This window comes from Lolium perenne, chromosome 7 (genome assembly GCF_019359855.2).
Source record: "Lolium perenne isolate Kyuss_39 chromosome 7, Kyuss_2.0, whole genome shotgun sequence".
NCBI classification, from domain to species: Eukaryota; Viridiplantae; Streptophyta; class Magnoliopsida; order Poales; family Poaceae; genus Lolium; species Lolium perenne.
The window spans coordinates 117,119,093-117,132,987 of NC_067250.2; the positions used below are offsets into that span (position 1 = coordinate 117,119,093).

Sequence of the window (13,895 nt, forward strand, 5' to 3'; positions counted from 1 at the left end):
ATATTTCTTACATGCTGCATGTGAATGAATAGATGTGTAAATGCATGTTGTAGATACAAATATGTGAGGCATAGTACAGAGAAATGGAAATAGAGAAAAAGATCAATGGATTCAATGAAAAAAAAAGAGTATTTTGCCATAGGTTCTTGTATCAATACACACAATTATTGTCGTGATATTTAAAATTATTCAAAATTACTTGGACTTTGTGTGAGAGTGTTGATGTGGTTTGACATTGTTGGTATATGGTCTCTAGATCCAACTAGAAAAGACTTCTCCACCATATGACCGAAGGTGTTACATTGAGTGGAGCTCGTAACATTGAATGCTCTCTTTTTATAAGGAGAATATATTAACATTGCGAAGATATCAGTTACACCTAGCTCTGCACCAAGATATCAAAAGACATCAAGGATGTACACAACCAAGTAAAATAGAGATAGAGAATATGAAACAAAGACCTCGTCGTAGTGCTAAAACATTCGCAACATCAACACTCTAACCACCAACAAAGACAACACCCGGACAGCAAAAGAGGTTCTATGAAAATGACACATCCAAGAAGGAAACAATCCACAAGCATTGTCATCGTCCGATCGAAGATCTTGAGTTTTCACCCTAAAGAAAGGCCGAGTTTCCAAAACAATGTATTCAGTAAGCCCATTGACAGGTACAACCTATAAAAGGCTAGACCTTCTACTTTCACGCTAGACATCGAGTGCTCTTTGGTCCAACGTCTTATCGTTTGAAATATACTCTCTTGTTCCAAAAAAAAAAACTTAAAATTCTAGGTTTGTTCTAAGTCAAACTTCTATAAGTTGATCAGATTTAACGAAAAATGTTTCAGTACAACATTGGATCTATATACGTAGCATGGAAACATATTATATGATGAATCTAATAAAACTAAATTGGTACTATATAGATGTTAATATATTTTCCTATCAACACTATCAAACCTAAAATATTTTGACTTAGGACAAACCTAACATTTCAGTTTTTGTTTGTGGAACGTAGGGAGTAGTATTTTTTGCTGGTGTACATGGTGAGAGTGCGACGCAAGTAGCCTCGTGAAATGTAGACGAGAGCAAGGTACTGAACGGTCAGATGGACCTCAGCGTAGCCAGGATACCCATCCGACGGCCAGAACGGAATTGTCGGTTTGGTCGCCTCCCCCGCACATGCTCATCGCCCGCCAGATTCCCGCCACCGGTGGGAGTCCCCTACATCCACACAGTCAGATCGTGTGGCGCTGTCCAACCCAGCTCAATTCCATGCGGGGCCACGATAGATTCCGGCCCACTCTCAGCGTCATTACATTACACGATCGATCTTGCCATTATTGTTGGATAGTGGCAGGGTGATGGGTGGTCGAGTCGGGACGCAGCCATGCCGTACTGGTCGGTGGCTTTATTCTACAAAATCACGCAAGTTGCTTGGAGATGGTCGACCGTTCTGCACGAGAAAACCTTGAAAACTATGCAGGTTGCTTTGACATGTGCAAGAGAGATCGAGAGGGGGAGACTTGCAAGTTGCAGGTCAACAGAGACTCTCACTCTCTCTATAAAAGGCGGCACGGCGATAGCTCCGATCCATCGTCCGGATCCGGATGCGATCGCGCCGCCTCTCTGCTCTAGAGAGCCAGTGCCCTACCAGTTCTTTTCCATTATGTTGATCTCTTCATCTTCACTTTGATTTCCTCTACCCATCCTCGCAAGTTCAATCCTTTCTACAGCAATTGAAAGATCAATCCGTCGTTGAGCAACTTGCTTTTGCAGCCTTCTTGCATATAGCGGTGCACATCTATAGCCCCTCCAAGAACGGAGATGGACAATGTTCTCGTCGACCGATCAGCGGGCGGCCAAAACCTCCGTCGGAGAGCTGGGGGCGCAGGCTGCCGGAGGCTCGCGATGAGCTCGCCGGCGCTGCCTCCCAGCGCCTACACTTTCTTCCCGTATTCCCCAGCTCCTCCTCCGGGTCCATTCATATACGCGCCGTATACCTTCTACTCTTCCAGCTCACTCCCTGCACTTCCTTCCAACCACCCCGGCCTCCCGCCCCGCCCGCCGGCGACCATCCACAAGCACGCCACGTTCCCTTACCGCACGTCGGCTCTGCCTCCTCGTCCAGCCGCAATTAACCATATCGCACCGATCACGATGGTGACGGATCAGGTGCCGAGGAAGACGGGTGAGTACAAGAGGAAGAAGCCGAGGACGCCGAGGTCCACGGAGGAGCCGCCGAGGGCGGCGCAGCGGAGGAAGCCGCTGCAGAGGGCGGCGCCGCTTCCCGCGGCGATGGCGGTCACGGAGGCGCTGGACGACCTGGAGCGCCAGGTGACGCGGGGCTTCGTGGAGGACCTGCTGCACGCGCTCGCGCCGCCGCCCAGCAGCCTGCCCCTGCCCACCTTCTCCCTCGTCAGGGCGGCCGCCGCCAAGGCCCCAGCCCCGTGCACCGTGTAGCTGGTGCTTGACACCACCACCGACGAGGCTACGACTGCCTCTGCCGGGCGCCTACTTCGCATCCACATGCAAAGCCTTCGCCGGGTACATGTTTATTTTGTTTCCTTTCTCCATGACTTTTTCTTTGGATGGAAGAAACGCTACCATAAAAGGGTTCGATCGTGTTTTTATTTTCGTCCCTCTTTTTTAATCTTTTTATTTATTACAGTTGTGAGGTAAAATGTAAACCTGAAGTAAGTCAAGGTTTACATAGTATTGGTAGTGTTGAGTTCTTGATGTATGGGTGTCGTTTTTTGTTGCCACGAATATGTCAAGATGAACACTTCTTTTCTTTGAATATGGACCAACATCCACATGTCTATGTATGCATGTTTTCGTATGAGCAAGAAATGGTCTATTTATAAGTTCTGTGAATTTTACTCCCACGATGTCCAGCCTTCTAGTTCACTTGGTGGCCAAATACATACATATACTCAATCCATATATGCATACCCTATCCATATGAGTACCTCCGAGAGACTGAGTTTACGAAACTGATCCGGCGGGTTTTTTTCAAATTAACGAAGGCACCACATGTGTGTCGCTGTTGACGGGAACGTCGTCTCTCACTGCGGGATATTTCGCCTTTTATGAGACACCAACGTGTCATACATGGGGTTTGTACTCCGGTTAGTTAGAGGTGCCACTGTCTTCTAGCCATCCAACAACCTGTTGGTTCTCATGTCCATCTTTATGTATCTACATCCCTTCCCAAGACCGATTTATAGGTCATTTCTGTTGTAGGCTAGTTGTACCACGAGTTGGGTGGCTATTTATAAATAAAAATCGATGTTTTTCTAATTGATTGAGGTTACGGGCTGTAGAGAGATCCATTAACACGTGGTAGGCAATGGCCTCCGTAGCCCCATCTCATTTTGCCCCGCCTCCTTCCTGTCTTCTCTCATGTTGTTGCGCTAAACCAAAACCACTCTCTAACAGTTACACGTTTCAAGAATGTATGTTAGGGACACTACAACCACCACCTCGACAGGCTCCACCCTCTCATGTCTACCACCACGCGTGTCCAACAGACACCTCACGCGAACACCACCACTGTATTGTCTAATGTGCACAACATCGCACATTGGTCACCCATCCCCATTGAGCTCCTTCTAGGTCGATATTAACCCACGACACATGCATATGTGTGCAAGCCATAGTTGGCCTCACTACACCCAAGTCGACAAAGCCCAAGCCTCAAGCCAGGGCCGGTCCTGGCATGTTAAAGGCCTTGATGCGAGATAACAACATGGATCCTTCTATGCATATTGGTCCTTCTATGCAGACCGTAGAATAAACAAGTGCACTTGTCACACTTCAGGGACATAGCCAGAAAAATAACTTGGAAGGGGCCAAATGACTTTTGGTTAGTTGAAGGTGGTGCATAGGGCTTTTTTTTAACAAATTTAGGCACCAATATGCATATTTCATATGGGACTTTCTGGAAAAAAACATAGGGCAGGGGGCATGGCCCCAGCTCGTCTATGGGCGGAGCTTGCTGGAAGTTGTTGGGGGGAATGAAATACATGAGTTCATGGGGGGGCAAAATATACAGAAATCCATAATTTAGGCTCTCAAAAAAATTATTCAATTCATGTGCAAATTGAAGGAGATATGCCCTAGAGGCAATAATAAAGTGGTTATTATTTATATCTTTATGTTTATGATAAATGTTTATATATCATGCTATAATTGTATTAACCGAAACATTAGTACATGTGTGATATGTAGACAACAAGAAGTCCCTAGTATGCCTCTTAAACTAGCTTGTTGATTAATGGATGATTAGTTTCATAATCATGAACATTGGATGTTATTAATAACAAGGTTATATCATTATATGAATGATGTAATGGACACACCCAATTAAGCGTAGCATAAGATCTCGTCATTAAGTTATTTGCTATAAGCTTTCGATACATAGTTACCTAGTCCTTATGACCATGAGATCATGTAAATCACTTATACCGGAAAGGTACTTTGATTACACCAAACACCACTGCGTAAATGGGTGGCTATAAAGGTGGGATTAAGTATCCGGAAAGTATGAGTTGAGGCATATGGATCAACAGTGGGATTTGTCCATCCCGATGACGGATAGATATACTCTGGGCCCTCTCGGTGGAATGTCGTCTAATGTCTTGCAAGCATATGAATGAGTTCATAAGAGACCACATACCACGGTACGAGTAAAGAGTACTTGTCAGGAGACGAGGTTGAACAAGGTATAGAGTGATACCGAAGATCAAACCTCGGACAAGTAAAATATCGCGAGACAAAGGGAATAGGTATTGTATGTGAATGGTTCATTCGATCACTAAAGTCATCGTTGAATATGTGGGAGCCATTATGGATCTCCAGATCCCGCTATTGGTTATTGGTCGGAGTGAGTACTCAACCATGTCCGCATAGTTCACGAACCGTAGGGTGACACACTTAAAGTTGGATGTTGAAATGGTAGTACTTGAATATGGAATGGAGTTCGAATATTTGTTCGGAGTCCCGGATGAGATCCGGACATCACGAGGAGTTAGGAATGGTCAGGAGAATAAGATTCATATATAGGATGTCATTTTATGTGAATTAAAATGTCGCGGAAGGTTCTATGGAAGGTTCTAGAAGGTTCTAGAAAAGTCCGGAAGAAACCACCAAGGAAGGTGGAGTCCACATGGGACTCCACCTCCATGGCCGGCCAGCCCTAGTGGGGGAGGAGTCCCAAGTGGACTCCCCCTTAGGGGGCCGGCCACCCCCCCACATGGGAGGTGGAAACCCCACCTTTGGTGGGAGTCCTAGATGGGCTAGGTTTCCCCCTCTTATGGAAGGTTTTGGTTCGGGTCTTATTCGAAGACTTGGACACCAACACTTGGGGATCCACCTATATAATGAGGGGCCAAGGGAGGGGGCCGGCCACCCCAAGACCACAAGCTGGCCGCCCCCCTTGAGTGGCCGGCCACCCCCTCCCAAACCCTAGCCGCCCCTTCTCCTCCATATCTCCCGCGTAGCTTAGCGAAGCTCCGCCGGACTTCTTCACCGCCACCGACACCACGCCGTCGTGCTGTCGGATTCAAGAGGAGCTACTACTTCCGCTGCCCGCTGGAACGGGGAGGTGGACGTCGTCTTCATCAACAACCGAACGTGTGACCGAGTACGGAGAGTCTTGCCCGTTCGTGGCGCCGGAACCGATCGTGATCAAGATCTTCTACGCGCTTTTGCAAGCGGCAAGTGATCGTCTACCGCAGCAACAAGAGCCTCATCTTGTAGGCTTTGGAATCTCTTCAAGGGTGAGACTCGATACCCCCTCGTTGCTACCGTCTTCTAGATTGCATCTTGGCTTGGATTGCGTGTTCGCCGTAGGAAAATTTTTGTTTTCTATGCAACGTTATCCTACAGTGGTATCAGAGCCGTGTCTATGCATAGATGGTTGCACGAGTAGAACACAATGTTTTTGTGGGCGTTGATGCTCTTGTTATCTTTAGTTTGAGTACTTTGCATCTTTGTGGCATAGTGGGATGAAGCGGCCGGACTAACTTTACATGACCGCGTTCATGAGACTTGTTCCTCGTTCGACATGCAACTTGTATTGCATAAGAGGCTTTGCGGGTGTCTGTCTCTCCTACTATAGTGAAGATTCAACTTACTCTTCTATTGACAACACTAGTATCACCGTTGTGGTTCATGTTCGTAGGTAGATTAGATCTTACTCGAAAACCCTAAACCACGTAAAATATGCAAACCAAATTAGAGACGTCTAACTTGTTTTTGCAGGGTTTGGTGATGTGATATGGTCATAATGTGATGATGAATATGTATGAGATGATCATTATTGTATTGTGGCAACCGGCGGGAGCCTTATGGTTGTCTTTAAATTTCATGTTGAGTAGTATTTCAAAGTAGTTGTAATAGTTGCTACATGAGGTGAACAACCATGAAGCCGGCGCCATGAACCTTGACGCTACGCCGACGATGATGGAGATCATGCCCGTTGATGATGGAGATCATGTCCGTGCTTTGGAGATGAAGATCGAAGGCGCAAAGACAAAAAGGGCCATATCATATCACATATGAAGCGCATGTGATGTTAATCCTTTTATGCATCTTATTTTGCTTAGATCATGACGGTAGCATTATAAGATGATCCCTCACATTAATATCAAGATAATAAAGTGTTCTCCCCTCGTATGCACCGTTGTACAGTTCGTCGTTTCGAAGCATCTCGTGATGATCGGATGTGATAGACTCAACGTTCACATACAACGGGTGTAAGCAACGTTGCACACGCGGAATACTTGGGTTTGCTTGACGAGCCTAGCATGTACAGACATGGCCTCGGGACAACGGAAACCGAAAGGTTGAACACGAGTCATATGGATGATATGATCAACATGTTGATGTTCACCATTGAAGCTACATCATCTCACGTGATGATCGGTTTTTGGTGTAGTGAATTTGGATCGTGTACCACTTAACAACTATGAGGGATGTTGTATTAAGTGGGAGTTCATTAGTAATTAGATTAAAACATGAACTAATTATCATAAACATAGTCTGAGTAGTATTTTGAATTAATTTTGTAGTGTTGGCATCCGTATTCTACCATGCGTTAGTCTTGTTATTGAGATAGAAATCTTGTTAAAATCGACAAGAAACTTTACGGATTGGTACCGTATTGTTAAAGAATCAAGAATTGATTAAGTCCTATTGCAAATTTTTAGTAAACCTCACATTGTTGATTCAAAGAACTATGGTTTCAATTAGTACCTAAAGTTATCTTGTCTCCGTGAAACTTGAAGTTCAAATTTGTTTGAAAAGTAAGGAGCTGAAAATTTAGTTTTCAGAAATAATCAAGGTATGAGATATATGTGATATCTAAGACCTTATTGCAAGATGATAGAATATAAATTTGGTGAGACTACATAAACTCATAAGTTTTATGGGAATGTATGAAGGTTGAAGACGCCAGGTGTCACAATCCTCCAACTATTGGGGCACTAATAATATTCGCATATCCATGAAGTTATCATCCTTAGTATGCACCGTTGCTAAGACTCGTCGTTTCGAAGCATCACGTGATGATCGGGTGTTATAAATTCTACGTGTGCATACAACGGGTGCAAGCCAGATTTGCACATGCGAATACTAAGGTTAAACTTTATGAGCCTAGCATGTCTGAGACATGGTCTCAGAAAGTTGTCATGAATTGATGGATAAAATTATGAGTGAAATTGTTCATCGTATTACAAAGTTACTAATAGTGAAATCTAGAACACTTGTCATATGATGATCAACTTCAAAATAAGAACCTCAAGGTTATTGGTATTAGACCAACAAACCTAGAAGTTATTGATGTTGAAGTGTTTTTCTGAATAATGAGGAAAACTAAAATAGAAACTGCAAAAGATATTTTGGCAGAAAAGAAAGAAAAGACTAGAAAGTCTAGCTCAGGTGTATATAAATGATATACATGTTATGGTTGTATTCCTAGTTAGGTCACACTATGAAATTCTTGGGTATTAATACTACATTGGTTGGTATGAAGTGTCATACAAAACAACGCAATACAAGAATACAATGGCCTAAGTGACTGACAAGGAATATGATAGGAATACACACTTTGGAACAAAATAAAGTGTTATTATGTTCGTCGTTGGCATTCTATCTAGCCCTTAGAATTTATAATAAAGAACTTAATAATTGTTATTTTGCTCTGGTCAAATGAAAACAATGAGTTGTTCAAATTATGACATTACTCCATGTACGATGGATAAGTTATTATAAATCTTAATGGTGAAACATACATACATAACACTGACGCTAATAATGCCATAAGGCAAATGATTTGAATTCCACTTATTTGTGGAACCGCAATTTAGGTCATGTTAGAAAGGATCGCATGAAGGAACTCCATGCAAATGGATTTTTGGAGTTATTTGATTTTTGAATCATTTGGCGCTTGCAAATCTTTTCTAAAGAGAATGATTAAAATACCGTTCATAGGCCAAAAGTTGAACGGGCAACTAACTTAGTGGAAAAATACATGATGATGTATGTGGTTCACTGGGCATGGTTGTGTGCGGGAGATTCTTCTACTTCATGAAAACTTTCAACAATGAATTGAGTATATATATGTGGATATATTCAATAAGGAAGAAGTTTGAAACATTTGAATGGGTTCAAATAAATTTCAACATGAAGTGGAAATCATCGTAATAGAAAAGTCAAATATCTATGATTGGATCATGGGGAAATATTTGAATTACGAGTTTTAGCGAACATCTAAGAGAGTTATGAAATTGTTCTACAACTCACGTTTCTTGGAGTATCATAATGATGATGGAGTATCCGAGAGATGTATCCAAACCTTGTTGGATCAATGATGAGATAAAATATTGATGCCATTATATTTTTGTGGATTATGCTTTAGAGACTACCGCTTTTACACTGAATAGAGCATCATCATGATCCGTTAAAATGACACCATACAAGTTATGGCATGGGTATAAACCCTAATAGTCAACCAAAATCGGATGAATGTCTTTGTTGGTTATCCCAGAGATTTAATTGGGAATTCTTCCCACGAGACAAAGACAAAAGTGTTTGTCAATGTTTCTTATTTCCGAGAAATTGTTTCTAGTGAAGTATTTGAGTGGGAGGACAATATAATTTGATAAGGTTTATGAACCTGAGCATAATGATCAGAGTAGCGCAGCATCGGAATTGGTTTCGGAAGCGGCCACAACGATCATGGCTCCCATGACTACAAAGTGTTTTAGCCATGGAGATCGAAGTACATATTGAACCTTGTAGGTATGGTTTACTTTGTGATCAAATAAATGATTTGTGAACAAAAGATTGATCTTGAACAATGATAAACCAACTACAAACAAAGAAGTTATGATGGGCCCTGACTCCGTTAAAATGGCCTTACGCCATGAAATACATAATAGATGAATACTTTTTGAAAGTAAATGGATCTATAGACTTGGATGAAATATCCTTAAAGAAGCTCGACTTGTCGAAAAATTGTTTACGACAAAGTTCAAAGAGTTGACTACGATAAGATCAGATCTTCCGTAGCAATGCTTATAGTCTATGTGGATTATTCTAGTAATCACTACATATTTCTTTTATGAGATATGCTAGTAGGATGGCAAAATACACTACTTAACAGAAGTATGTATACAAGATACAACCAATTGTTTTGCTAGTCCGTAGAATACTAGATAGGAATACGAACTTCAATTGGATGAAGTGAGTATTACGGAGTTGGAATCTTCACCAGATGAAATAGTCAAAGAGTTTTTGATTTCATCAGAAATGATGAAGAGGCTTGCATTTGCAAGAAATTAAGTGGGAGCGCTGAGACATATTTATAATACTTTATGTAGATGACATATAGTTGGTTATAAATAATGTAATTATATACTTGATTAAAATGTTTCATTGAAAATTAACTTCAATGAAAGGATATGGACTAAAACATATTTAGTGTCAAGATCTATGAAGATAGATTAAAACACATGATAAGTTTAAGTCAAAGTACATAGAATGGATATTGAAATAGTTCAATATAGAAATATTAAGAAAATGTTCTTGTCATGTGAAGGTTTAACAAGATTTGAGTGTATCTGACACTCGATGAGTAAAAACACATGAGTGATTTTAGATCACGAATAAAATGTACAAAATCAGATATCTTGTGCTCTAAAATGTTATGAGCATATACCGGAATGATTCATAAGATGATCATGGGACGATAGTAAGAATATCCTTGAGTACTTTAGAAGAACTAAGGATATATATATATATATATATATTTGTATGAAGAAATGACAAACAAATCGCTGTAAGGTGTTACACCGATATTGGTTTTGTCACATATAAAATATAATTTCAATCTCAAATTAGACTAAGTGTTGCTTAAAAGGTAGCACAATGAGCTAGAAGTTGTCTATGCTAGATTTAGAAGAGTTCTAAATATTGTGACGGATTCTACAAAAGAAGGCGAGTATGTCATTGTTTTGACAATGACAAAGGATGTTAAGTCAAGAGGTTCTTTGAGAACATGGTGTAGTTCCGACGGAATCAGAACTTTGAAGCTATATTGTGTATGACAATATTAGTGACATATTTCAGACCGCGGAATTAAGGTTCCACCAGAAGACCAAACATATTTAATGCCGACTCATTTGGAAATGAGTGATGCGTTGAGACGCAAATGAATTACAAAATACATACGTTTCTGAGCGTGTCAGATCCGTTGACTAAAAACCTCTCCCGTGAGCAATACATGATAAAACACCGGAAGGCCAAGGTGTTATATCTTTACAAATGTAAACTAGATTATTGACTCTAGTGCAAGTGGGAGACTGAAGGAGATATGCCCTAGAGGCAATAATAAAGTGGTTATTATTTATATCTTTATGTTTATGATAAATGTTTATATATCATGCTATAATTGTATTAAGAAACATTAGTACATGTGTGATATGTAGACAACAAGAAGTCCCTAGTATGCCTCTTAAACTAGCTTGTTGATTAATGGATGATTAGTTTCATAATCATGAACATTGGATGTTATTAATAACAAGGTTATATCATTATATGAATGATGTAATGGACACACCCAATTAAGCGTAGCATAAGATCTCGTCATTAAGTTATTTGCTATAAGCTTTCGATACATAGTTACCTAGTCCTTATGACCATGAGATCATGTAAATCACTTATACCGGAAAGGTACTTTGATTACACCAAACACCACCTGCGTAAATGGGTGGCTATAAAGGTGGGATTAAGTATCAGGAAAGTATGAGTTGAGGCATATGGATCAACGGTGGGATTTGTCCATCCCGATGACGGATAGATATACTCTGGGCCCTCTCGGTGGAATGGCGTCAAATGTCTTGCAAGCATATGAATGAGTTCATAAGAGACCACATACCACGGTACGAGTAAAGAGTACTTGTCAGGAGACGAGGTTGAACAAGGTATAGAGTGATACCGAAGATCAAACCTCGGACAAGTAAAATATCGCGAGACAAAGGGAATAGGTATTGTATGTGAATGGTTCATTCGATCACTAAAGTCATCGTTGAATATGTGGGAGCCATTATGGATCTCCAGATCCCGCTATTGGTTATTGGTCGGAGTGAGTACTCAACCATGTCCGCATAGTTCACGAACCGTAGGGTGACACACTTAAAGTTGGATGTTGAAATGGTAGTACTTGAATATGGAATGGAGTTCGAATATTTGTTCGGAGTCCGGGATGAGATCCGGACATCACGAGGAGTTAGGAATGGTCCGGAGAATAAGATTCATATATAGGATGTCATTTTATGTGAATTAAAATGTCGCGGAAGGTTCTATGGAAGGTTCTAGAAGGTTCTAGAAAAGTCCGGAAGAAACCACCAAGGAAGGTGGAGTCCACATGGGACTCCACCTCCATGGCCGGCCAGCCCTAGTGGGGAGGAGTCCCAAGTGGACTCCCCCTTAGAGGCCGACCACCCCACATGGGAGGTGGAAACCCCACCTTTGGTGGGAGTCCTAGATGGGCTAGGTTTCCCCCTCTTATGGAAGGTTTTTGGTTCGGGTCTTATTCGAAGACTTGGACACCAACACTTGGGGATCCACCTATATAATGAGGGGCCAAGGGAGGGGGCCGGCCACCCCAAGACCACAAGCTGGCCGCCCCCCTTGAGTGGCCGGCCACCCCCTCCCAAACCCTAGCCGCCCCTTCTCCTCCATATCTCCCGCGTAGCTTAGCGAAGCTCCGCCGGACTTCTTCACCGCCACCGACACCACGCCGTCGTGCTGTCGGATTCAAGAGGAGCTACTACTTCCGCTGCCCGCTGGAACGGGGAGGTGGACGTCGTCTTCATCAACAACCGAACGTGTGACCGAGTACGGAGGTGCTGCCCGTTCGTGGCGCCGGAACCGATCGTGATCAAGATCTTCTACGCGCTTTTGCAAGCGGCAAGTGATCGTCTACCGCAGCAACAAGAGCCTCATCTTGTAGGCTTTGGAATCTCTTCAAGGGTGAGACTCGATACCCCCTCGTTGCTACCGTCTTCTAGATTGCATCTTGGCTTGGATTGCGTGTTCGCCGTAGGAAAATTTTTGTTTTCTATGCAACGTTATCCTACACAAATCATGGGGGGGGGGGGGTGGCCCCCCTGACATGCACTAAGCTATACCACTGTCGCCCATATCTTTAAGGCCAAGGAAAATGAAGAGAGCATAGTAAAATACTCACCTACTGACCGTACTATATTCAACACAGTAAAATACTCACGACAATATATACTCACCATGGTAAAATAGTCACGACGACATTAATATAAAACAACCAATCCCACTATGTCATATGAAATAACTAATGACTATATTCAACGTTACAGATCACACACTGCGTGTAGAAGTGCTTCACATGTTCCTTTATGCAACCAATGTGTAATAGGTGGTTTCACTGTAGCACTGCCACCCCTCCCCCATGGCGGCGAAGTCGTCGATATATACAGTGCGGACGGAGAAAAGCTTACCACGGAGAAAAGCTTACCACAACGTACTCCACCCCCTAGTGTGGGTAAGATGTAGTCATTACCCCAACACGCCCTGCTCTGACCCTCGCCTAGATTTAAAGGAAGAGGCAATGTATGAGATAGATCCACATCACGAGCATGCAGACACGCATGTGCATGGAATCATGGAAATCAAATTGGACGGGGTAAATTGAACATTAGGTTATTTGGAGGGACCATATAGGCAATTTCTAGAAACTTTGGGGACAATTGTGCATACTATATATATATAAGGATGGCACCCGCAGGTTATGGGTACGGGTAGAGCCATCCCATACCCGTACCCGTCATCTTCAATCTTACCCGTCACACATACCCATACCCGTCAATGGTATAAGTTTTTTTCATACCCGTCACCCGACAGAGTAAATGGGTATCGGCGGGTAAAATATACACACGCTTACAATGCATTAAATGGATCAAAAAAATATAACATGGGGCGAAGCGATCCTAAATAGGGTTCTAATCCTCACTAACCTACCAAGGATTGTCAGATCATAAACCGTGAGGTTCAACCAAGAAATGTGAAGGCGTGGTTAGAGGAAATATGTTGTGGGTATACTTTATGGGTATATCAACGGTATGGCCTAAATCCGGCAATCCCGGGTGGCCCACATATGGTGATGTGGCATGTGGCCCATCGGATGGCCCATTTGCTGTAGATCGAGATGGATGAAGACCAGCCCAGGAGCAAGAAGCTGGATCTTAGCCGGCCTACGAAGGAGGCCGTATCCGTGAAGGCCCATGAAGTATCCGGATCCATTACTACCTTGGATGAAGGCGGATCCTTGACGTACACGGCAAGATATTGTAC

General features: G+C 42.6%; 1 protein-coding gene across 1 annotated transcript; it reads left to right on the forward strand.

The window, feature by feature from the left end:
• The first annotated feature begins 1,475 nt into the window (after nucleotides 1-1,475).
• Nucleotides 1,476-2,801, forward strand: LOC127323780 (uncharacterized). The gene has a single exon (XM_051351897.2). It carries the CDS (start codon nucleotides 1,827-1,829, stop codon nucleotides 2,460-2,462), a length of 636 nt encoding a protein of 211 aa, XP_051207857.1. The 5' UTR covers nucleotides 1,476-1,826; the 3' UTR covers nucleotides 2,463-2,801.
• Nucleotides 2,802-13,895: the final 11,094 nt, after the last annotated feature.